Source organism: Podarcis vaucheri (assembly GCF_965113315.1).
Source record: "Podarcis vaucheri genome assembly, chromosome: 17".
Lineage (NCBI taxonomy): Eukaryota > Metazoa > Chordata > Lepidosauria > Squamata > Lacertidae > Podarcis > Podarcis vaucheri.
Window position 1 is genome coordinate 5,424,568 of NC_138755.1, and position 25,937 is coordinate 5,450,504.

At 45.5% G+C, this 25,937-nt stretch overlaps 2 protein-coding genes across 3 annotated transcripts in view; one reads left to right on the forward strand and one right to left on the reverse strand.

The window, feature by feature from the left end:
• Nucleotides 1-5,974, reverse strand: part of PFKFB1 (6-phosphofructo-2-kinase/fructose-2,6-biphosphatase 1) — a 22,966-nt gene extending 16,992 nt beyond the window's left edge. The window contains exon 1 of one of the 2 annotated variants that reach the window (XM_082205477.1): nt 5,584-5,974. In XM_082205477.1, the coding sequence (XP_082061603.1) occupies nt 5,584-5,623 (40 nt within the window). In that variant the 5' untranslated portion in view covers nt 5,624-5,974. Of the gene's footprint in view, nt 1-3,418; nt 3,628-5,583 lie in introns of those variants that run through there. The other variant, XM_082205476.1, reaches the window with a different exon arrangement.
• A 770-nt stretch (nt 5,975-6,744) lies between these two features.
• Nucleotides 6,745-24,883, forward strand: APEX2 (apurinic/apyrimidinic endodeoxyribonuclease 2). The gene is made up of 6 exons (XM_082205471.1): nt 6,745-6,909; nt 17,994-18,077; nt 18,459-18,639; nt 20,387-20,533; nt 21,307-21,376; nt 23,258-24,883. Exons 1-6 carry the CDS (start codon nt 6,789-6,791, stop codon nt 24,251-24,253), a joined length of 1,599 nt encoding a protein of 532 aa, XP_082061597.1. The 5' UTR covers nt 6,745-6,788; the 3' UTR covers nt 24,254-24,883.
• The last annotated feature ends 1,054 nt before the right edge of the window (nt 24,884-25,937 follow it).

Consider the following 25,937-nt stretch of genomic DNA (forward strand, 5'->3'; position numbering starts at 1 on the left):
TCGAGAGAGCGGGTGCCATCTAGAAATGGAAGCCCTCTGCCTTCCCGCCCTCCCAACAATTCCTTTCCCCTGCCTTCCTGATCCATTCTGTTCTTCTGAACTGACGCGATGTAAGAGTTGACACCTCCCAAGGTCAGAGACCCCATATCCCAATTCCAATTTTACAGGTAAAGGTAAAGGGACCCCTGACCATTAGGTCCAATCGTGGCCGACTCGGGGGTTGCGGCGCTCATCTCGCTTTATTGGCCGAGGGATACATACAGCTGTGGCCAGCATGACTCTGGCGAACCAGAGCAGCGCACGGAAACGCCATTTTCCTTCCCGCCAGAGTGGTACCTATTTATCTACTTGCACTTTGACGTGCTTTCAAACTGCTAGGTTGGCAGGAGCAGGAACCGAGCAACAGGAGCTCACCCCGTCGCGGGGATTTGAACCGTCGACCTTCTGATTGGCAAGTCCTAGGCTCTGTGGTTTAACCCACAGCCCCAGAGTGGTTAGCTAATACCACTATGGAATTTTGCCCTTAGGGTTGGATCCAGGGCACTATGCAACTAGGGCAGGCTTCCTCAACCTCGGCCCTCCAGATGTTTCTGGCCTACAACTCCCATGATCCCTAGTTAGCAGGACCAGTGGTCAGGGATGATGGGAACTGTAGTCTCAAAACATCTGGAGGACCGAGTTTGAGGAAGTCTGAACTAGGGGGTCCTGCTAATAGAAGCTTATGCAAGAACTTCTGCTAACATAACAGGGTTTCCCCCTCTTCTCTTCCTATGCCCCCAAAAGTGGTTCTGTGGGGGCTGGGAGAACCCCCAGAGCAGCCCAAGAGGGGGAATGGGGCTGGTTCTGTCTGGCAAGTTGAAATACTTGCGCTGAAGGAACAATTCCCATAGTGATACCTTGAATTCCTCCCAGAATTCCCACAAATAGAATAACTTTTTAAAATGTGCGAGTTTGCATAATTTAGTGACAGTTTTCTTTTGTAAATTTTGAATTAAAATTCTGTTTAAATGACAAATTATGAAACAGGAAGAAACAAGAAACAGAGGACTATGAATAGTGGTCATTACATTAAATCCCAGCCTCCCTGTCCAGTAAATGAAATCTTTATCAGTTTCCTATGTTTTGAGGAAAACTTGCCAAGCTATTTTCCTTTACAGCTGTATAGACTACAGCAGTGTTTGTCAAACTTGGGTCTCCAGTTGTTGTTGGACTACAACTTCCATCATTCATAGTTAGAAGGACCAGTGGTCAGGGATGATGGGAGTTGTAGTCCAACATCAGCTGGAGACCCAAGTTTGACAAACCTAGGATTAGAGGCTTGTTTTTCTAAATAAATAAGTAAATAAAAGCAGAGAACTTCAGGCTTGTGCACAAGTGGTGGAATCAATTCTGTGTTGCCTGTTGGTGCGATCACAACCATGCAAATTTCCAAAGACCCCACCACATCCAGTTCCTCTTAAAGGACAAACCTGACCATGCTAACAGCAAGACAGCACCAACTAACTTGTTTTCTGGCTTTTTAAAGTGCAGGGCTTAAGTTCACTGAGGGTGGGGAGAATGGATGACCTTGAATCAGTCCTGGAACCAGCGTCAGAGTCAGCTTGTATGCTCGACCCAGGAAGGCGTATGCCATGGACCCATGCCAAAGTGCCAGATTCTGGGGCAAAGTGGAAAGTTTTCAATTCCTGGTGAGGTTTACTGTGGACACATTGCTGGTTTACTGAACGGCAGAGGTACGTACTGGAGCTGGAGGCTTACACTAGGTGGCACTGTAGAAGAGCCTTTCTCAACCTTGGGTTCCCAGATGTTGTTGGACTACAACTCCCATCATCCATAGCCAGCAGGGACAGCAGTCAGGGATGATGGGAGTGCTAAGTCCAGCAACATCTACCCAAGGTTGAGCAAGGTTGTTGTAGATAATTCTAAGAAGTGGTTTCCAAATGGTATCTCTTGAGAAACAACTAGAAGCAGCCATAAACTCATAAGATGGGGGGGGGGGAGAGAGAGATTCTGTTGAGAGTTCTAAACTTGCGAAGCACCTGGGTGGGCATCAACTAAAAGCTATAATGTATGGGAAAGGGTATTTTTATTTTAAAAAGCTCAGCTGTAGATTTCCAAGGGCCCTCAGTGGATACAGGGCACCTAGACCCAAGCTACAAAGAATAACCTTATCTACCACTGTTTGCTTTTTTGCTCTAATTGGCTTCATCAAGTGTATATTGTTTCGCTAACATTTCCCAGGGACAATGAGAGATAAACAAGATGACTTCTAGAAGAGCTGACATGAGATCAAAGTGCAGCAAGATCTTATAAATAATTAACACAGCTGACATTTGGCAAAACATGAACACTCCTCCAAAAAAGAAAGTAAAATCCCCAGTAAAACAGCCCAGTGTTTAACCTTAAATAATGCATTATGTTTTGTTGTTGTTTGCTTCTGCCTTCATTAAGAACGTCATCTGAAATTATTCAAGTTTTCAATGCATAGATTAAATCTTACTTAATCCCACCATTGGCAGGGAAGGAAAGGAACGTGGGCAAAAAGTTACAGAGGAGACCCATCAGGAACAGAGACCGCTGTCCACTGATGGTCATATTGACACCATACAATTCCCAGCACATTCTACTGACTACGGTTCCCAGAATTCCCCACAACTGTTAAAGTAATGTAAGAGTTCTTTAACTGTATGGTGTGGGTACAACCAGGGCTTCTGCAAGAATAATATCCCAGGGGATTGTGTACCCTAAATCGCTAACAACAAGCTGCAGATTCTCACAGAATATTTTCCACTAGATGGCCACATGGCAAAAGTAAAAATGGGCAAAGCGAAAGCAGACTTTCCCCAGAGTGAGCACAAGCTCCTTGGGGGATGAAGCAGGCTGTGCATTCAAATAAATACATTGACAACACAGCTTCCAGAGTTTATTGGACTCCTGTGTTCCACACGGGGATGATCATTTTGAGCATGCCCATTTCAACACAGGTTACGCATTGCATCACGCAGCTTAGCAAATTTTATGCAGGCTTATAGCCCGCGCTTGGGCAGCATTTCAGCAAGATGTGCAGACAACTCTCTTCAGCCTGCTGTAGCTTGCATGTGTGCTAGGCCAGGAAATACAATATGCCTTATGCAACTCAAGGATAAACACTGTGGGCTTTGATGAGGGTTAACAGCAAGGACAGAAGAGAAAGGGAAGGGAACCAGGCACTTTCCCAGGGCATTGGACAACTCCCACCAGGGTTAAGGACTCCCCATTTTCCCACACTAGAAATATCCGTAGGTTTGCCATGCTTGAGCCCCTAGGGAATGGACAGTTAGAGGACACCCTGGCTGTTCTTCAACTGCTTAGACACCCACCCAACGTCTTCTTAGAACTGTCATCTGCCATCCTGACTGCCGACTGGGACATGCCCTACCTGGGATTTTGGCAGGTTTTTCCTCCATTGCTGATCGGTCTCCCTTATCTTCTAGGAGCCGTGGCATTGGGGGATCTGCCGGGTCACTACAGCAAGGAGGATTTCCCTCGGGGTCAAGTTTCGTGCTGCTGGGGTGTCATTCATAGCAGCTGCTCAGCCAGAGGCAAAACAATCCAGGGAGTCTTTCCACAAGAAGCCATGTGGCCTTGACGGAAAGGTCAGCACTAATATTATCCCTGCAGCTGGAGGAAGGCGGAGGAGGAGGAGACAAGGCTTGGGAGTATGAGACAAGACCATGGCCTGGCTCAGAGAAAAGCAGGGGTGTGTGTGCTGCAGGCAATCTTTTAGGACTGAGAGTTGATTAAAATAAGTGCAGCTGTTTTATGTAGCTTAGGCAATCAGAGATCTTTCATCAGGACAAAGATGCAGCCTCCTCCATATCTGGGGAATGTCCGGATTTCGATAAGAGCCTAGTGCTTGTTGTTAGGGCTGCCAGAAGTTATTTATTTCAGAACTGATTGTCAGGGCCAAACTACAGTTGATTGAATCTATTGATGTGGATTGTTACTGTTCTATAATCTTAAAGTAGCTGGGGGTAGGGGTGTTGGGAAGTATATAGAAGGGATCTAAGCCTTTTTCCCAGCTGGAATTCCCACCCAGCCACCTTGAAACAGAAATTAGCCCGACTAGAGAGGAAATATACCGTATTTTTTGCACCATAACACTCACTTTTTTCCTCCTAGAAAGTAAGGGGAAATGTCTGTGCATGTTATGGAGGGAATGCCTACGGGTGGCATGCCTACGGATTTTCCTCCTCTAAAAACTACGTGCGTGTTATGGTCGGGTGCGTGTTATAGAGCGAAAAATACGGTAGGTATGTATTGTAACTGCCTTTTTACCCAAGGAAAATTTATGGCAGCTTGGGAAAGTGGGGTGATTTTGATCAGGGAAGCAGCAAGGGGGACAACTTTTAACGCTTCCTTCCTTAAGTATTGCTGCCCCCATCCAATTCAGTCCAAAACAAAGTTGCCAACCCTGATTAAAAAAAAAAACACACACACAGAGAAAACATGGATCATGTGCAGTTTCTCATTTTAAAACTCAGTTATATCATAGCCCCATCAAAACTATCCAACAAAATGAAAGTTTGTTTCTACAGTCCTCATGCTAAGCACTTTTACTCAGGAAAAAGCACAATTTTGTTGTGGAAAAGGCAGTATTTTAAATGACAAAAAACTAGAGCATTTGTAACTATGTACATGTTTGGTCAGCCAGTGTTATGTACTGAAGTTCTCACCCTGGGCCAGCAGGGCGATACTGTAGATAGTTTTCACTCACCACGTCAGTTATTTTAGGCGGGAAACCCTGGGTTGTTGTTGCTACAATGTTGACAGCCGGCTGCCTATAAAAGCAGGCCGGCTGAGCTGTTTGCTGCTCAGTTCTGTTCCAGCTTACAAAATAAAGAGCTGCTTTGGAGAAATCGCTGTGTTGTCTGCTATGTCAACCCACAACTTAACAGCCAGCTAGCTCCTATGTTGCTTTTTAAGATACTGTGCCAACCAGCAGCTGCACCAGTGTATCCTGGCATGCCCATACTGGCCATAGCTGTCAACTTTCAGATTTGAAAATAAGGGATCAGCAGCCTCATCTGTCCCGGAGACAGTCTACGAGATATCTATCAATCCGGGATAGCGGCGAGCAGCAGCGGGGAATGGTGCTGAAATAAGGGAATTTCCCGCAAAAAAAGGGAAGGTAGACAGCTATGATACTGGCCCCGGTGCTGATGCCACTGCCACTCTGTGTGCAGTCATTTGGGGACCCTAGAGCAGTGTTTCTCAACCTTTTTTCTGACCATGGCTCCCTTCCAGCCTTGTTTTCTTCATGTGGCCCCCTGTCCTACCGGTAGAAAGGTAGCTATTTTGTTTGTAAATAGAACATATCTTATTTATAATTTTTTATAATTATATAGTTGCACCTGTGGCCCCCTTGAAATATCGTGGAGGCCCCAGGGGGGCCATATGGCCCGTGGTTGAGAAACACTGCACTGGAGTGTGGTGTCAATGTTCAGCGCTAGCTGCACTGCCCAATTAAACCATGTTCTTATGAGCTTGCACAGAGTGCACTCCTTACAGAGTTTGGTAATGATAACCTGCTCCTGAATGTACCTGAAATTAGAAAGACAGAGTCAAAACATGTGGCTTCCATGGAGCCTTAAACGCCTTCATTTTCATGGTGTTGGCCTCAGGGGCTGCGTAACAGAAGGATGAATGATCCAGCCATCCGTGGGGTAAAGATTCAAGTTTCCTGACATAGCAAAATTCTCTGGACCGTTTGAACCAAACCACCATGGTTACTTCTTTTGCAAATACTTTAGTGATTGCTTATCAATTAATAGCCTGATGATATCCCATTTAGGACAATAACTTCCCAAATCAAATCATGCTAAGCTGGTTTTTAGGCAATTATTTGGCTGGCTCTATTTCTCTCTTTTTTACTGCAGAAGGGAGAGGCGGTTCTTTGTTTCCCAATACTCTCTGCTAGCCAGAAAGGGAAAAGAGGCTTTTATGTTTTCTCTGAATAAAAAAATTCCTTCCAGTAGCACCTTAAAGACCAACTAAGGTAGTTCTTGGTATGAGCTTTCGTGTGCATGCACACTTCTTCCGATACACTGAAACAGAAGTTGCCAGATCCTTCTATATAGTGAGAATGTGGGGAATGGGAGATTGGCAGATAGCTGAGATGAGCCTTTTTATTTTTTAATATTTTTTTAAATATTTTTTTTTTTTTACTATGGCAGACCAACACGGCTACCTATCTGTAACATGTTTTCTCTGGTGAAACTTCAGCTGCGGGGCGGCTCTTGGCACAACCCTCTTGACTTTGAAAAGGGACACGCTGAAAATCAATTCCGTGGCCTCTTCCAACACCCGAGGAGGAGCAAAGCGACCCTCTTTTGCTGTCACTTCCAAGCACTGCGAAGTTTGTTGCGTTGTGATTTTAGTGAGCCGCTTTGGAGCTCAACATTTGGTTGTGAGCGGGATGCAAATATTGAATAATAATACTGTGCGGGGAGAGGGTTTTGTTATTAACGTGTTATTAAGCCGCCCTGTGAACCTCGGATGAAGGGCGGTGGTTAAATTTAATAAGCAACAACAACTTAAAAAGGAGGGGATATAATATAATAACACTAATGACGTCAGCTTGTTTTTATTGGAACGCCGTTTCCTACTCCTCCCCCTCCCTGGCAACGGGCGTTTCCGTTCTAAACCGGAAGTGAGGCCCTGCTTGCTTTTTCAAACGCCTCGCCTTGGCGGCCGGAAATGACGTTCCCCAGAGACTTCCGGTCGCTTTCCTCGCCCCTGAGGCGGGGATGAGGCTGGCGAGCTGGAACGTCAACGGGCTCCGGGCTGGGTTGGGGCCCGCGGGGTTGAGGCCGCTCCTGGACTCCCTGGGGGCGGATGTCGTCTGCCTGCAAGAGACCAAGGTCACCCGTGAGTCGACGCGAGGAACATGCGTTCACACGTGCATAAGCAGTCCAGGGCAGGGGGCGAACGTGTAGGGCCCAGAACCGGCTTAGCTGGCGCCGGCTGCCTTGTAAAGGTTTATGTCATGACATGGCGGGGGAGGAGGGGTGGCAGGCGGGGTGGTGGTAGTTCTGACGTGAACCATTGATGGAGAACGCGTGTTCCTCCAGACTAGATGGGGGGGGGAAATCCTCCATCTGTTGTTGGACTACAGCTCCCATCATCCCTGTCCACTGGTCCTGCTAGCTAGGGATGATGGGAGTTGTAGTCCAACGACATGTAGGAGGACCTCCCCCACGAGGTTGGGAAAGACTGCTCTATTTCAAAATAAAAATAAAAATTTGCATTTTCAAAAACAGGAACAGAGAGCATATTTAACCCCTTCCCGTTCCCTCCCCTCCGCCTGTCCCACTTGCAACCTGGTACCAAATACAGCATGTAGGCATACAACTTCCCTTCCACACTTTTCCTGGTTCCTACTACTACGCGTTGAAAGGTCGGCGGTTCGAATCCCCGCGGCGGGGTGCGCTCCCGCTGCTCGGTCCCAGCACCTGCCAACCTAGCAGTTCGAAAGCACCCCCGGGTGCAAGTAGATAAATAGGTACCGCTTACCAGCGGGAAGGTAAACGGCGTTCCGTGTGCTGTGCTGGCTCGCCAGATGCAGCTTGTCACGCTGGCCACGTGACCCGGAAGTGTCTCCGGACAGCGCTGGCCCCCGGCCTATAGATGTGAGATGAGCGCACAAACCCCAGAGTCTGTCAAGACTGGCCCGTTCGGGCAGGGGTACCTTTACTACTACGCGTAATCCACATCTTTTAAATGATCCAATTTGTTATCTATTATTTCAGCTGCTGGATTTACACGACACCTGCTAAGCTATGTCTATACTGGTTCTTGAAGTAGTCAATAAACGTTATCCATTCCTCCTTATATTCCTTATCTTCGTTTTCTCTTATGCTGTTCATCAGACCAGCCAATTCAGCATATTCAAACATTTTTCACTGCCATTCTTCCTTGTTCTCCACCTTTGTGCCAATAATATTCTAGCTGCAGTGGTAGTGTATAGTAATAAACTCTTAGGTTTTTTGACCTCCATTGTTACCATCCTCAAAAGAAAAATCTTGGGTGTTTTGGGAAAGCTTTTTTTAAGTATATTTTTTAATTCATTACAGTGGTACCCCGCAAGACTAACGCCTCGCGAGACGAAAAGCTCGCAAAACGAAAGGTTTTTTCGTTTTCGAGTTGCCTCGCAAGACGAATTTCCCTATGGGCTTGCTTCGCAAAACGAAGCTTGCCCCGCAAGCTCTGGGGACAGCGGGTCTTCCCCGCTGCCCCCGGACCTCTTTTGAAGCAAGGGGCTGCGGGGAGATCGCTTCTCCCCACCGCCCCTTGCTTCAAAAGAGGTCGGGGACAGTGGGAAGCGCAGCGCTTCTTCCCCGCTGTCCCCGGACCTCTTTTGAAGCAAGGGGCGGCGGGGAGAAGCGATCTTCTCCCCGCAGCCCCAGGTCCGGGGACAGCGGGAAGCGCTTCCCACTGTCCCTGGACCTCTTTTGAAGCAAGGGGCAGCAGGGAGAAGCGATCTCCCCGCAGCCCCTTGCTTCAAAAGAGGTCCGGGGACAGTGGGGAAGAAGCGATCTTCTCCCCGCAGCCCCAGGTCTGGGGACAGCGGGAAGCGCTTCCCGCTGTCCCCGGACCTCTTTTGAAGCAAGGGGCGGCGGGGAGAAGCGATCTTCTCCCCACAGCCCCAGGTCCGGGGACAGCGGGAAGTGCAGCGCGTCTTCCCTGCTGTCTCCAGACCTCTTTTGAAGCAAGGGGCGGCGGGGTGAAACTGTCCAGGACCTCTTCTGAAGGCGGGCGGGGGGCAAAAGTCTTTGTCCCCCCTGCCTACCTTCCCAGGGGCTTTTACATCGCCCCGGACAGCGGAGAAGTTCTCCGCTGTCCCGGGTGATTTTAAAATGCCGCCCGCCAGCATTTTAAGATTGCCCCGGACAGCGGAGAAGTCCTCCGCTGTCCCGGGGTTTTTAAAAATGCTGGGGGTGGGAAGAAAAGCCCTTGTTCCCCCCCCCCAGCCTTCAGAAGAGGTCGGGGGACAGACTGTCCCCGGACCTGGTCTGAAGGCGGTTTCCATAGGAACGCATTAATTGATTTTCAATGCATTCCTATGGGAAACCGTGCATCGCAAGACGAAAAACTCGCAAGAAGAAAAAACTTGCGGAACGAATTAATTTTGTCTTGCGAGGCACCACTGTATATATAATTTCCAAATATTCCTTAATTATTTTACAGGACCACCACACTTCGAACATATACCTTTTTCTTTTTTAGACATTTTTGCCAATCTGGTGGGTGCTAAATACCATCTGTGGGCCGTTTTCATCATATTTTCTTTTATCGCATAACATCCCATAAAATTCATATTTCTTTTCCACAACTTTTCCCATAATTCATAGTCAATATTGTGAGCCACATCTTGTGCCCACCTAATCATGCTCGATTTCACAAATTCCTCTTTAGTTTCCCATTCCAACAGCAGTTTGTACGTTTTTGATAATACTTTTATATTTGTATCTAATAAGTATTTGGTGAATTGAGGTGTTTGTTCTGCAAAGCCATTTTTCCTATCTATCTTAAACAATTCATTAATCTGATGTACCTGCTCTAGATGATGGCGTTGCTGTTGTTTTTCAGTTGTAGGAGTGGGAGGAGGTATTGCTTTTAATTTTTCCTTTATTTATTTCGTGAAATTGCTATACCACTTTACAGGACTGTAAAAAACCCTCATAGCAGTTTACAAAAAAAGATAACAGTAAAGACAAATTTACAACCCTACTTTAAAAGCTACAAAAGTTAAAATAGTAAAACAGGTAAAAATTACCTCATATGTAACATGATCTGCTGTTACGTTATGTGTTCTTTGTTAACTAGCCTGAGATCTTCACCCTTCGGATGAAGGGTGGTATATACCGTATTTTTTGCACCATAACACTCACTTTTTTCCTCCTAAAAAGTAAGGGGAAATGTCTGTGCGTGTTATGGAGGGAATGCCTACGAGTGGCATGCCTACGAATTTTCCTCCTCTAAAAACTACGTGCGTGTTATGGTCGGGTGCGTGTTATAGAGCAAAAAATACGGCAAGTTTAATAAATATTAATAAGAGCTACAACTGTTAGCCCCAGGTAGGTAGCACAGCCAGAGGTCAGGGGTGATGGGACTTTGAAGTCCAGCAACATCTACAGCAGTACCACTGGATTCGCATTATTGACTTACAAGGAAGCAACTGGCATTGGTCTAGCAAACAAAAAAAAAACAACCACAGGGTCTGTGGCAGATAAAGAGATGGGGTCCCTGCCCCAAGGACCTTACAAGTGCATAAGGTGAGATAAACGTTCACAAGTAGAATTAGCACCCATTAATTTTTTTCCTCCATCCATGATGAGTAGAGAAACTGTATTTTGGGGTAAGGCAGAATCATGTGCCTTTTCCCACCTGTCCCCAGCTCTCAAGGGGTCATGGTGGAGATTCCTAGTTTCATTATCAAAAGCAAGATTGCTCAAAGTTGGGCACCTGACCCTACTTTTGTCATACAGTTGTGTTTTGGTAACCTGAAATTGGGTGTGGGACAGATAGCAGAATGGGTTAAAGAGACGTGTCTGACACCCCTCCAACATTTACAGGTGGGAAAGGCAGTGCCAAGTACAGACGAGAGACAAACATGGTGAGAAGATATATTTCCCCCCTTGAGAGAAACATTTGGGAAAGGGGTGCCCTTTACCTAGGATTAGGATGAGGAACCTGTGGCCCTCCCATGTGGTTGGACTACAGTTCCATTAATCCCTGACCATTGATTTAGGATGGCTGGGGCTGGAACTTCCGGTTTGGATCGCCAGCAGTACGGGAGCGCGGAGAAGTTGCTGTGCGACTTCCCCGAACTGCGCGGGGGTTTTGAGGGGCAACGCAAAGGCACTGCGACCCCAAAACTTCCAGGGGGGCCCCCTGGTAGGAAGTGCTGCCAGCAGCGTCGGAGAGGTCCGAGCCTTTTGGATTCTTCTCTATTTTGGGGAGGATTCTGAAGCAATGGGACCGAGAGACGCATTCCGGTAAGCTCTGCGACCCCGCGCAGCTATGTCTCGAGCCCCCGCTGAAAAGTGGCGACAGACTTCCGAAATTTTTCAGAACTGCTGCCTTTGGAATTGAAAGATAAATGTTGAACTGTAAAAACCAGACAAATAGACCTTAAGGTGCAGTGGATGTTAATGGATTAAGTTAAGGAGCCCGACCTGTATTTCGGGGCCAAGATGGCGCTGGGAAGCTAATCGGAAGAGCGAGACAAAGTAACAAGCTTCACCCGCTGTAGAACAAAGAGAGGGAAGTCCCCGCCAGGGATTCCGCGGGGCAAAGTAAAGTAACTACTAAAAGAAGTGTACAAATGAAAGGAAACTTTAGAGACTTTGTATGAAAAGGTGGTCTATCGGAGAGCTGGATAGAAAGTTGAAGGGGAAATCGGGAGGAGCGAACGGAGAAACTCTAGAACGCTCCGTAAACTCACATGACGGATTAAAACTACCCCGACCTGCTGTACCTGCATTCTTTTTGGCTCTCCAGCTTCTGTGGCTTCTCAGCTTTTGTAGCCTGTTGCCATACTGTTTAATATTAAAAGGAATACAGTGCGCAAGCCCCTGTGTGGGAGAAGAAACAGCTTGCTTCTATCTGGGGGGTTGTCCGGTTGGACCTACCTGAAACCGATCTCCGCAAAGGACTTAGAGACTGGGAAGGATCTTTTTGCCTCTTTCTTTTTGGATTGAACCTGCGCCGCTGAATTGGCCGCTTCTTTGCCTCTTCTTGTTGAGACTGGGATTAGACCTCTCCTTTTTGAGACTGGGACTAAACTTTTCTTTTTTTTTTCCTTTCTTTTTTTTTTGAGTTTGAACTCCCCCCCCCTTCTTGGAGAAATCCAAACTTGGCAGAGAAACCCCGAAACTCCAGGAACCTCTGTCTCGGCGTCTGCCCTTTTGTTACCCCCCCTCTCCTCCTGTCCCTCCCCTTCCCCTTCCCATGCCCACCTCCCCTATTTTCAAGCCCTTTGACCGCTGGCTGCATTTAAGGAAATATTAATAGGATAAGAACCCTTGCTTACATATTCAGGCAGCAACACTACACGCGGCTGACCTAGTGAAAATAGGACAAGAACCTATTTTACGGGGGAATGGATTAAGCCAAACAAGTGGCTGAAAACCAAAAGAGAAGCTTTCATATCACCTTCATATCACCTGATTTACTTAGACTGTATTAACTTTTCTATTGCTTTTCTATTGCTTCTCCTTTGGGTCATACCTCCAGCATATCCTAGCATTTCCCCCTTCTTTCATTTTTGGCTTTTTTACACCTTTATTACTCAACGGAAATTCAGTTTTACGTTGACCTAAAAAACATCATTAATATAAATATTGTCTGAATTCAGGGAACAGGTCAATGTAACTGTTTTTGTGATATCTAAAATACCTAAGATTGCATGTCCTGCCGGTGAAATTTTAAAAAACCCTTAAATTAACTCATTGTGAGGGGTGGGTGGCGGGGAGGAGAGGGGGGTGGGCAGATGACGGGGAGAGACGGAAAGAAGGCTGTGGGAACACCAATGGATAGGAGAATTTCAAGGCAAGAGGAAATAAAAGATTTAGATGCATTATGGCTGAAAATAAAAGAGGAATTCAGACAGAATGAGACACGTATAGAAAAAAAGTTAGGAGAGATGCAGGAATCCTTTGATAAAAAGATTGAAGCTGTTACAGGGGAACTCTCAAACAAAATAAAAGATTTAACAGTCAAAACAAAGTCTTTAGAAGAACTAAATAAAAAAATGCAAAAAGATTTGAGAGACCAGAGAAAAGAAGCTGAAAAAACTAAAGAAAATTTTGGAGAATTGAGTAAAACTCAAGAACAGGTGTTAGACAACCTAGCCTTGATGGAGATGAAACAAAAGCAGTTAAACCTAAAATTCAGAGGAATAGGGGAAGAAAGAGAGGAAGACATAAAAGGGAAAATGATTAAAGAACTTGCGATTTGGCTTGTATTGAAAGAAGAAGAGATTGCGCAAAAAATAGAAAACGCTTTTAGAATAAAAATAAGACCCAAACAAAATAGATTGAAAAAAGTCCCAGGAGATTGCCTAGTGATCTTTAAATCGATAGACATGAGAAATATGATTTTGAGGGAGAGCTACCAGAAGAAATTGGTAATCGATGGAAAACCAATTATTATCCTCAAAGAAATCCCAATCAGATTACTTCGAAAAAGAGAGGGCTACAAACAAATAGTCGGCATTTTAAGGAAAAATGGCATACAACATAGATGGGAATTCCCAGAAGGGATTTCCTTTTTTTACAAAGGGAAAAGATTTAAGATAACTGACAATCAGGAAGTCAGTAAATTTCTACGTAGATATGAAAAGGACCTCGGGGGGGTAGAGGAAAGATATGGGGAGAGGGATGGAGAGAGGGAAGAAAGAAGGGAGGGGTGTCTAGAGGAGAGACTAGAGAGGGAGGGAGGAGCCAGGGGAGGAGGGGACGAGGGGGAGGGGGGGGAGGAGGAGGAGGAGGAAGAGGTCGAAGAACAAACAGAAGACAAAACCACCCGAATCTAAACAGACAAAAACCAAACCGGGAAATTACTGACTCATTAGTAGATAAAAGTGATAATGAACCTTAAAATCGTAACATGGAATGTAAACGGTTTGAACGAAAAAGCCAAAAGGAATAAAATTGCAAATGTGTTGAAAAAGGAAAAACTGGATGTAATCTGTATTCAAGAAACTCATGTAGCTAAAAAGCATAAACATGTCTTAACAAACAAACTCTTGGGCACAGAATTTATAAACTCTACGGAAGAAAAAAAAAAGGGGGTGGTAGTATATGTGAAGGAAAAATGGGAACCAAAAATGATATACAAGGATGAGGAGGGGAGGATACTAGGGGTTCAAATCAATTTCCAGGGAGAAAAGATTAATGTAGTTAACATTTATGCCCCAAATACAAACAAATCTGAGTTTTTCAAGAAATTAGAACAAGTATTATTAGAGTTAGATGACAACAAGACGATTCTATTGGGAGACTTCAACGCGGTGCCGTCACCAGAAAGGGATAGACAAACGGAAAATAGAAAACAAAATCAAGGAAAGTTACCGAAATCATTCCAAGATTTGGAAGAAAACCTAGACTTAATAGATATATGGAGATACAAACACCCAACAGAAAAGCAGTTCACCTTCTTTTCCGAAGCACATAAAAGCTGGGGCAGAATAGATCAGATCTGGACCTCGAGAGCACTTACCCTAAGAACAATAAATTGCGAAATTCACCCAAGAACATTTTCGGATCATAATATGACAACTTTGGAAATTAAAGGGATAACACAGGGAAGTTTCAGATGGAGATTAAATGAATACCTATTAGAAAATGACGATGTTATTGAAAAGGCCAAAACCACCCTAAAAGAATATTTTAACTTAAATCTAAATACAGGAACAAGCATAGAAGTGGTCTGGGACGCTAGTAAGGCGGTGATAAGAGGTCTATTTATTCAGCAAAACAACTACAAGAAGAAGATAAGACAGCAGAAGAAAGAAGAAATACTTAAGCAGCTAAGAGAGCATGAGAAAAAATTAACAGATCACCCGAAGGATGAACAAAGTATCCGAGCAATAAAAATGTTACAAACACAATATTCGATGCTGACGAGTCAAGAAATTGAATGGAAAATCAAACTAATGAAGCAAAGATACTTTGAGTCAGCGAACAAAATAGGGAAATTTCTGGCCTGGCAATTGAGAAAAAGACAGAAACAGAATATGATAAATAAAATAAAAGTAGAGGAAGATCTGATAGTAGATCCAATTAAAATACAAAAGAAATTTCTGGAATTCTATGAAGAATTATATAAGAAGGGGGAAGAGGACCTAACGCAAATAGAAAGATATCTAAAAAGACACAAAGGAAAGACCATCGGGGAGGAAGAAAGATTTCAACTAAACAAACCCATTAACATAGAAGAGGTTCAAAATGCTATAAAAAAAATGAAAGCAGGAAAAGCTCCAGGCCCAGATGGCCTTTCGGCCAAATATTGTAAAGTCTTAGGAAATCACCTATCATCGGTGCTCTGTGATACAATGAACAACATCTTGAGAGGAGGGAAAATACCTGAGTCGTGGAGGGAAGCTTTCATAACATTAATTCCAAAACCGGATGTAGATAAAATGTATATTAAAAATTACAGGCCAATATCCCTATTGAACAACGATTACAAAATATACGCCGATATTATGGCAAATAGATTAAAAAAGTGCCTATCGAACTTAATTCATAAAGACCAAGCAGGTTTTTTACCAAATAGATTCCTGAAGGACAATGTGAGACACACTATAAACCTAATCGAATATCTGGAAACTAACAACAACATACCAGCGGCCTTGATTTTCATAGATGCCGAAAAGGCGTTCGATAATATCTCGTGGCAGTTTCTACTAAAGACCATGGAAGAAGCCGGGATAGAGGGAGAATTCCTGAGAGGAATACAGGCAATATATTCAAACCAATCTGCCAAACTGGTGATAAATAACAATCTTACAAACACGTTTCAAATTGAAAAAGGAACCAGGCAAGGTTGCCCCCTCTCACCGCTCTTATTCATTACGGTTTTAGAAGTTTTGGCAAATAAATTAAGATCAACACCGGAGATCAAAGGGATCAAGATAGGATCAAAAGAGTTCAAACTAAAAGCCTACGCAGATGACTTGATGTTATCCGTAGAAGAACCGCAAGGGAGCATCGAAAAGGCGCTGGAAATATTAGAAGAATACGGCAGATTAGCAGGATTTAAACTGAATAAATCAAAGACCAAAATATTAACAAAGAATTTGAGAAATGATATAAAAGAAAATTTAGAGAGCCAACATGGAATTAAAGTGACTAAAAAAGTAAAATATTTAGGTATTTGGCTTACACCTAAAAATATAAATTTAATTGAAGATAATTATACAACGACCTGGAATAAAATTAAAAAAGATCTGGATGTTTGGAGCAGAGTTAACCTCTCGTGGCTCGGTAGGATGGAGGCGATAAAAATGAACACTCTCCCCAAGATGTTGTTCCTTTTTCAGAATATCCCGGTCATTAGAGGGACCAAAATATTTAAAGATTGGCAGAAAGTACTCTCAAGATTTATATGGCAGGGAAAAAGACCAAGGATCAGATACAAACTACTTACAGACCGAAAGGAGAGAGGAGGGATGGCGGTACCCAACCTAAAATTATACTATGAAGCTGCCTGCCTAAGTTGGGTGAAAGATTGGATAACTTTGGAGAACACGGATCTGTTGGAACTTGAAGGTGTAGACAACAGGTGGGGTTGGCACGCCTACCTTTGGCTAAATAAAGGAAAAACACATAAGGGTTTTTCAAATCATATCATTAGAGGGCCATTATATGAAGTTTGGGAAAGAAATAAAAAACTGTTAGAACCAAGAACACCCTGGTGGCTGTCCCCAATAGACATTTTATCAGTTAAAAAAACAAATTTGGATGAGAAAAACTTAACATACGAAGATTTATTGACACGCTCCCATGAAAATTGGAAATTAAAACCGTACGAGGAACTGAAAGGAAAGTTGAAGGGTTGGCTACAGTACCATCAGATCAATGCAAGATGGACGGAAGACAAGAAAGTAGGAATGAATGAAAAGAAATCAAAATTCCAAATCGAAATAATTGAGAGCAAATCTAAATTATTATCCAAATTGTATAATATTTTATTGGAGGAGGATACAAAAGATGTAGAAACTAAAGAGGTTATGGTAAAGTGGGCTAGAGACTTGGGACACAACATAGAATACGAGAAATGGTCGAAGCTATGGAATCAGGGAATAAAATTCACAGCAAGTGTGGCAATTAGAGAAAATCTAGAAAAGATGATATACAGATGGTATTTAACACCAGAAAAATTAAATAGGATGTACAAGACCGGTAACAAGGCCTGCTGGAGATGTAAAACAAATGAAGGGAATTTTATACATATGTGGTGGACATGTGAGGAAATAAAAAAATTTTGGAATCAGATATATGATGAACTAAAAAAAATATTTAGACTCACATTTCCCAAGAAACCAGAGGCCTTTTTACTAGGGATGGTTGGAAAAGAAATACCAGAAAAAGACAAAACCCTGTTCCAATACGCAACAGCTGCGGCTAGAATGCTAATCGCCCAAAACTGGAAAAACCCAATTACACCAACGGTGAAGGATTGGCAACTGAAATTATATGATTTTATAGAATTGGCAAGAATGACGCAAAGAATCAGAAATCAAAAAAATACAAAGTTAAAAGAGGATTGGAATAAATTTATGGTATACAGTGAAGGCAACTCTGGTAACACAACAACTGCAGTAGGTTCGATTTAACTCTTCCGATGTTATAAACTAAAAACTAACACCAGCTGTAATATGACTTTATTAAAAATAGAAACCCGAAATCAGGAGGGAGGGAAGTCGATGCAACGTATGTGTTTTTTCTTTTCTTTCACTTTTCTCTCTTTATTTTTCCTTCTTTTGTCTAACTTTTAATGTCTCTTTTTGGTTGTGCTTTTCTTTTTGGTTGTGTATGATGAAGAAAATATAATAAAAAGCATTTAAAAAAAAAAAATAGGATGGCTGGGGCTGATGGGAGTTGCAGTCCAACAACACCTGGGTGGCTGCAGATTCCTCCACCTCTACTCTAGGAGTAAAGCAATGGAGAGTGAGGAGTCAAAAGAGAGGAAGGGAGAAATCTTTTACAGTGTTGGTGGAAGACATCTATTAAAAATCCTGCCCCCCCCCTTGCAAAAAAATCTGGATAAGCTACATTGCTGAGTGAACCTGCATTGCTGTGACCACATTGCTGGGCAAACCTGTAACCTTTTGCACGTTAGAAAAAAGACAACAACAGCAAAGAGAGTGAATTTTTTAAAAAATGGTTTTCTGATGCCACGTCTCCAGCCTGATGGCTTTCCAAATTCTGTTTTGTTCTCAGGGGACCTGCTGGAGGAGCCACTGGCAATAGTGGACGGCTATAACTCTTATTTCAGCTTCAGTCGCACTCGCAATGGCTATTCAGGTTAGTGGACAGTAGCAAAGGGGATCAGCCACCTCTCAGGTTGCCAATGTCTCAGCATACTCCTGTAGCTGTGTCTTAAGTGGTGACTTCATCTGTCACTTTCAGATGGCATTGATTTGCCTCCCTGGCTGAAAAATATCCCCTGCTTTTTACCGCCAATCAAACCACCATTATTTATTTTATTTTATTGCATATAATTTGCATACCACTTGATTTTTTTTTATAAACCCCACAAAGTGATGTACAAAGCGGTGTGCCTTACCTCTGTAAGGTACAGAGGTTTCAATTTGTTTCTTTCTCTTGTATCTTGGATCAAATAGGTAGCTTTATAGCCCACTGTGAGAGCCCAGAACAAACTTTCAGTCTCTCCTTGTTTTCCAGGTGTTGCAACGTTCTGCAAGGTCAGTGCCACCCCAGAGGCAGCTGAAGAAGGCCTGTCTGGGCTGTTTGCTAAGCACGATGGCGCAGTTGGTTCTTATGGAGAGACAGAGGGCTTCACAACTGAGGAGCTACAGGCATTGGACAGTGAGGGCCGGGCTGTGATCACACGTCACCGTATTCGGTAGGAACAGGAAGGGGTGGGGTGGGAGGGTCTGCAGAGCTGTGAGCCAATGACAATGCTTGGTAACTGACAGCTGTTGTAGTTGAGAAAATTGTGGTCTTAAGAGTGTGAGCCAAGAAATGCCCAACTCAGATCTAACCCTCAAGGATAAATTTATTACAGGGTCTGTCACCTTGCTCTCAACTCTCCATTTGTGATCCTGGCTAATAACAACAATAATAATTATAACAACTTTACAGGGTTGTTATCAAGGAGAGTTGAAAAGAATGTGTGTGTAATAGAGAACAAGTTTCCAGGATTTCTCAGATTTTCCTGGCCAGCTAAGAGGGCTAGATGCTTTCCTTTTAATTTGAAGCAAAATTGAGTTTTTTTGCAATTTTGCATCACATGCTGGGTTACACATTGAGGTAGGTAAAGTTGAAGGACCCCTGGGCAGTTAAGTCCAGTCAAGCTTGACTATGGGGTGTGGCGCTCATCCCACTTCAGGTCGAGGGAGTCAGCATATGACCTCAGACAACTTTCTGGACCATGTGACCAGCATGAATACAGTGGTGCCTCGCAAGACGAAATTAATTCGTTCCGCAAGTTTTTTCTTCTTGCGAGTTTTTCGTCTTGCGAAGCACGGTTTCCCATAGGAATGCATTGAAAATCAACCAATGCGTTCCTATGGAAACCGCCTTCAGACCAGGTCCGGGGACAGTCTGTCCCCCGACCTCTTCTGAAGGCTGGGGGGGGGGACAAGGGCTTTTCTTCCCACCCCCAGCATTTTAAAAAACCCCAGGACAGCGGAGGACTTCTCCGCTGTCCGGGGCGATCTTAAAATGCTGGCGGGCGGCATTTTAAAATCGCCCCGGGACAGCGAAGGACTTCTCCGCTGTCCGGGGCGATTTAAAAGCCTCTGGGAAGGCAGGCAGGGGGGGACAAAGACTTTCGCCCCCCGCCAGTCCAGGACCTCTTCTGAAGGCCGGCGGGGGGCGAAAGTCTTTGCTCCCCCCCCCCGCCTGCCTTCAAAAGCCGTCTGGGATAGCGGGAAGCGCTTCCCTGCTATCCCAGACTGCTTTTAAAATGCTGGCGGTGGGGAGCAAAGCCTTTCGGCCCCCGCCGGCCTTCCTGGACCTCTTCTGAAGGCTGGAGGGGAGGGGAGGCTTTGCTCCCCACCGCCAGCATTTAAAAGAGGTCCCCGGAGATTTCCCTATGGGCTTTCTTCTTGCAAAGCAAGCCCATAGGGAAATTCGTCTTGCGAAACAACTCGCAAATGGAAAACCCTTTCGTCTTGCGGGTTTTCCGTCTTGCGAGGCATTCGTCTTGCGGGGCACCACTGTAAACAGCTTCTGACGCAACAGGACACTGACAAGTGCCAGAGCACATGAAAACGCTATGTACCTTCCTGCCGCAGTGGTACCTGTTTATCTACTCATGCTGGTGTGCTTTCAAACTGTTAGGTTGGCAGGAGCTGGGACAGAATGAATGCCACACTGATACCACTGCAGCCATAAATATTTTTAAAAGTATGCAGAATGTTTTCAACCCTTTAGGAGCAGATTGCTGATTGCTGAGTGTTCTTTCCATTTTAACACATGGAATTTCCTGAGCATCCTCAGCCTTGATAGTGGATTTTCCTAAACCTGTTGTGAAGATGTTAATGGGTCTGTGACTATAGCTGTCCTAGCCAGCCATGAATCGGGGAGCTTGAGCCATTAGTAACTGAGGTGTGACAGCAATGATGTGCTTTGTCCTTTCACTGCAGCACTTCAGAACAGCAGGAGACCACGCTGACAGTCATCAATGTGTACTGCCCTCGTGCAGACCCTGAAAAGCCAGAGCGTGGGGACTTCAAGCTGCGTTTCTATCATCTCTTGCAAGCTCGGGCCGAGGCACTTCTCAGAGCTGGAGGGTATGTGTCACTCCTCTCGTTGGCTCAGTGCAGTCCTAGACATGCTTATTCTGGGGCTTACTCCCTAGTCAAGCCTTTGGTGCTCTGATTCCTTTCCAGTGTTTTGGACTCCAACTCCCATCAGCCACAGCCAACACTGGTGGATTAGTTAGAGCAAAACAGCTGGAGGGAGCCACGTCAGTGAGCCCCACTGAGTTCAGTTCTACTTACTCCAGAGCAAGCATGCAAAGGATGCCCTAGTTAAGTTTGCATGAGATCGCACTGTTGAAAAGGACCAAGCTGTGAAGCTCCTGGTGTAGTTTGGGGCACACAGATGAGTGCCCCAAACTCAGTCGGCTATTCTCTAGAGGGGTAGCCAATGTGGTGTCCTCAAGAAGTCATTGAAACTCCAGCTCCAGCCAGCCTGGCAAATGGTCAGGGGTGATCTAGTCCAGCAACAGCTGGAAGTCAGCAAATCAGCTACCCCTGGGTCCAGTCACTGTTGTCTCTACCTCTACCCTCATCTCCAACATGGGAAGAATACTGAGCTGTGCCATACGTGACTGCTGTAAGAACTGCTGCAAATACATGTGAGGAACCTTGAGAAAGTCAAAGAGCCCTATATGAACGATGCTGATGATATTTCATTGCCTCAGCCGTTATCCCTTCCCTGTCTAAGCCAGCTTCCAATCCACCGACCTTCTCCGATGGAGTCAGGACTGTTGGGATGAATGGGGTCTCGCCGTCTTGCCTCTTTGCCTTGCGACTCATGCACATTTCCTCTCTCCGTCTAGCCATGTGGTCATCCTGGGGGACATCAACACAGCACACAAGCCCATTGACCACTGTGACCCGGGAGATCTGGTGAGCAAGCTGCCCACTTTATGCAGCTGCCTTTACTCTCTACAGTACAGGGCCTGGCAGTGCTGCTGCAGCGGCAGGAAACCTGTTTCTCATAGGCATGCACAGGGTTGGGTGGGGAGTCCTGACACATAGGAAGCTGCCTTACTCTGAGTCAGATCCTTGGTCTGAATCTGGTTCAGCATTTTCATCACTGACTGGTGGCTGCGGCTCTGGTTTCAGACTGAGGGCATTCAGACGGAGACCTTCCCAACCCAACCTTCCTTGAGATGTTGGGAGTTGAGCCTGGGACCCAGAAGCTTTGCCATTGAGCCCAGCCCTTCCCAACGTGTTTGGGGATCATGAAGTCCGCAAGGTGACTTAGAGGGTGAGGAACAGTGAGGCAGATTCCCTCACCCACCCCAGGCTGTGAAGGTGGGGAGTATGTGAATGTGGGCCGGGGTAGGGTGATTTGAGCTACAGATGTGTTAATAGTTTATTTTATTATTTGCTTATTGCATTTATATGCCACCTTTTCTTTCAAGGAGCTCAAGGTGGTGTATGTGGTTCTCCCCCTCCCCATTCCATCCTCAGATGGCCCAAGATCTCCCAGTGAGCTTCATGGCTGAGTGGGGATTCGAACCCTGGTCTCCCAGGTCATAGTCCAACACTAACCCACGGGTAGGCAAACTAAGGCCAGGGGGCTGGATCCGGCCCAATCGCCTTCTAAATCTGACCCACAGATGTTCCGGGAATCAGCGTGTTTTTACATGAGTAGAATGTGTCCTTTTATTTAAAATGCATCTCTGGGTTATTTGTGGGGCATAGGAATTCGTTCTTCTTTTTTCCAAAATATAGTCCGGCCCTCCACAAGGTCTGAGGGAAAGCGGACTGGCGCCCTGCTGAAAATGTTTGCTGATCCCTGCTCTAACCATTACAGTGCACTGGCTTAATAGTTTTGGATATTGAGCGAGTGGAGTTCTGTGTTGTGGAGCTGGATGCTTCATTTATCACAGAATAATAATAAAAATAATAATTTTATTATTTATACCCCTTCCATCTGGCTGGGGGTGGAGACGCTTCTTCGGGTACACTTTAATTTTTGTTTTACATAGTCTTACTTGCAAACCAATTTGTGATATTTTCTGATGAAAAACAGTATATACATACTTTATTTAAATTAGTTAAATAAATAGGCATGGCCAGAGTTGGGGTCGTTGTCCAATGACATCTGCAGGGCTGCAGGTTAGTTGCCCCTGTGTTTCAGGATGATGCAAGGGTTAAAGGTAAAGGGACCCCTGACCATTAGGTCCAGTCATGACTGACTCTGGGGTTGTGGCGCTCATCTCGCTTTATCAGCCGAGGGAGCTGCCGTACAGCTTCCGGGTCATGTGGCCAGCATGACTAAGCCGTTTCTGGTGAAGCAGAGCAACACACGGAAACGCCATTTACCTTCCTGTCAGAGCGGTACCTATTTATCTACTTGCACTTTGATGTGCTTTTGAACTGCTAGGTTGGCAGGAGCAGGGACCGAGCAACAGGAGCTCACCCCATCGCAGGGATTCGAACTGCCAAACTTCTGATCGGCTAGTCCTAGGCTCTGTGGTTTAACCCACAGCGCCACCCGCACCCCTTGATGCAAGGGTTACAAGAAACCAATGCATAGACAGCATTTGAAAGCACTACGGAAATCTTAATTTGTGAAGTGGCTGCATCCTAATGTTTTAATGTTGTATTTTAATCTTTTTTAAATTGTATTTTAAACAACTTGTTTTTATTATTGGTTGTTAGCCGCTCTGAGCCCGGTCTTGGCTGGGGAGGGCGGGGTATAAATAAAAATTTATTATTATTATTATTATTAATAATAATAATAGCACTTAACGCTTCCACCACTGTCACCTGCAGGAATCCTTTCAGGAGCATCCCGGGCGCCGCTGGCTGGACAGTTTCCTGTGGGAGCCAGACAAGGATTCCCAGCATGGGAAATGCTTTGTTGACACGTTCCGTTTGCTGCACCCTGGTCAGACTGATGCCTACACTTGCTGGTGCAACGTAACCGGGTCCCGGCAGCTCAACTACGGCACCCGCATTGACTATATCCTGGCTGATCGTGCGCTAGCATTGTTAGAGCTGCAGGATGCCCAGCTCATGCCAGACGTCTTTGGCTCCGACCACTGCCCTGTGCGGGTGGCGCTTAGGAGCGTCTGCCTGGGGGCGCCCCGCTGCCCACCTCTCTGCACCCGCTTCCTGCCTGAGTTTGCTGGCACCCAGCAGAAGCTCAGCCGCTTCCTTGTGAAAGTGGAGCGGACCAGCCTGCCAGAGGAGAAGGGGCAAAAAAGGGGCGGGAGGGAACCAAGTGTTGCGGGGGGTTCCAAGAAGAGACGGGTGGGTCCACCACAGAAGGGGCAAGGAGATTTGCGAAGCTTCTTCAAAGCTGGAAACAGCAGGCCTAGGGCCACCACCGACAGTGCCAACTATCAGTCGGTAATGAAAACGAGGACAGCAGAAGATTCTGGGGTGGAACTTCCTCTTGGCGCTTATGGAAGGATCACTGTTGAGCATGGGGTGGAGGAAGTTGCTGGTGGGACCCAGCTATGCACTGGGAGTTTGAGAGAGGAGCCCACTCTGGGCACGGCCAACGGAGAAGCTCTGGATTGTGGGAAAGGCTCAGTTCCGTCTAGTTCAAACCACTCCGCTGCCCTGTGGAAGTCCCTGCTGCCAGGCCCTGCTCGCCCGCCTCACTGCAAGGCCCACGGAGAGCCCTGTGTCCTGCGGACAGTGAAGAAGCCGGGACCAAACTCTGGGCGGCGCTTTTATGTCTGCGCCCGGCCTCTGGGGAAGCCGTCAGATCCCCGCTCCCGCTGTGACTTCTTCCTGTGGGCCAGTCGAGGGAATCCTTGAATTGAGAGGAGAACTGAAATGAGAGGACGTTAGACGCGCAGTGACCCCTAAGTGGAAAAGAAGGGGTTGGTTTCTAATGGAAAGTATCCTGGATGTCTCGCTGCCTAAGAAGAGAGGGGAAGGCAGCCTCCGTGGCAGAGAGAGGCCTAGGCTTATTGCCAGGGGGGTCAAAGAGGTCAGGCCCCAAGTTTCCATGGGATCTTTTTGGGCTGTGCCAGTAGAAACTTAACTTTTGTACCAGAGCACGTTGGGAGTTTTGAGGTCTTTGATGCCAGACCCTGCAGATAGGAACGTTGTTTAAAGAGGAAGAAATAATTGGTTTTATTATTAAATCGACAGTTTTACGTGCTAGGACTAACACAAGCTTTGGGAATACGCAGACTACCCTGACTTGTGATGAGCATTTTCTGGATTCATGCCCACCAAACCTGCAGTTAGGCTCTCTCTAACATTGGGTGGAGAGGTGCTTTTGAATGGTGCTCTTGCAGCAAGTTGCTCTTTCCCCTTAACTGCCCTCCCCACAAACCCCTGTAATAACAGTGATGCAATTGCTGGGAGGTGATTAATCCTTATTTGGGGCAGGGGGGATCTTATTTTTTTTACTTTTGATAAAATAAAGATGTTGGGAAACAAACCCTAAACGTTTGCTCTGTGGGAACCGGGAAAGTTGGATTTCTTATGTTCTCTGAAAAGAGAGTTGGGTGCTGCTGAACCAAAAGTTCTGGTTCTGAGGAATGGCGGTGCTGTTATGGTACTCCTGATCATAGCTGTCAACCGTCCCTTTTTTTTGCGGGAAATTCCCTTAATCCAGCACTGTTTCCTGCTAATATTCCGGATTGTTAGATATCCTGTAGACTGTCCCTGGGACAGGTGAGGCTGCTGATCCCTTATTTTCAAATCTGAAAGTTGACAGCTATGCTCCTGATCCCTGTGGCATAAACTGCCTTGGGTGCTTCAGCTATTGTGGTGACCAAGGGATTAAGCCCAGGTTTTGCAGATTAGCACAACTGAGTTCATATTGCCTGTACAGGATTGCCTTGGGGCAAAAAGGTGCGTCTTGCTTTTCTATCTGGGAATAATGCATGAAAATCCCTGCTGGCTGTCATTTGGATTGCAAGACATGGAACTTTCCCCTTTCCATGGGTTTCACTGTGTGTGCTTAGGGAAAGGGGAGCCCTCTGCTGACCATCCCTGGTACTACTAGCATGCCTTAAAGGGAAAAACCTGAATTGCCATTTGCTCCAATTCAGTGGTTAAAAAATGGGTTTCTCAAGGAAAATGGCTAGGGGTTGGGGGGAACACTCAGACATGGGCCAGGAAAGTGCAAACCTGTGCCTAGAAAGCACAGGGCAAAAGGTAAGTGTGGACAAACCCTATGTCAGGTATGGGTAGGAGGTAGATTAGGAGCTTATCTGGAGATTCCTGGAAATTTTGTAGTAAATCAGCAAAGATTTCTGACTCCCAGTTTGGTAGCACCAACCAAAGGGCGTCCCCCCCTCCCTGCCCCTCTTCTACATTAGGCTATTGAAATTCAAACAAGAACAAAATCTTAGGAGGAACCCTGGAATGGAAAGAATGTTGAGCTCAACTTTGGTGCTGAAAACAAATTCCTATTCCTCCGTTCTTGGTGTAAGTCTGCAGATGAGCAAGAGACTTCAAGGACATGTTCCATTCAGTAAAAAAA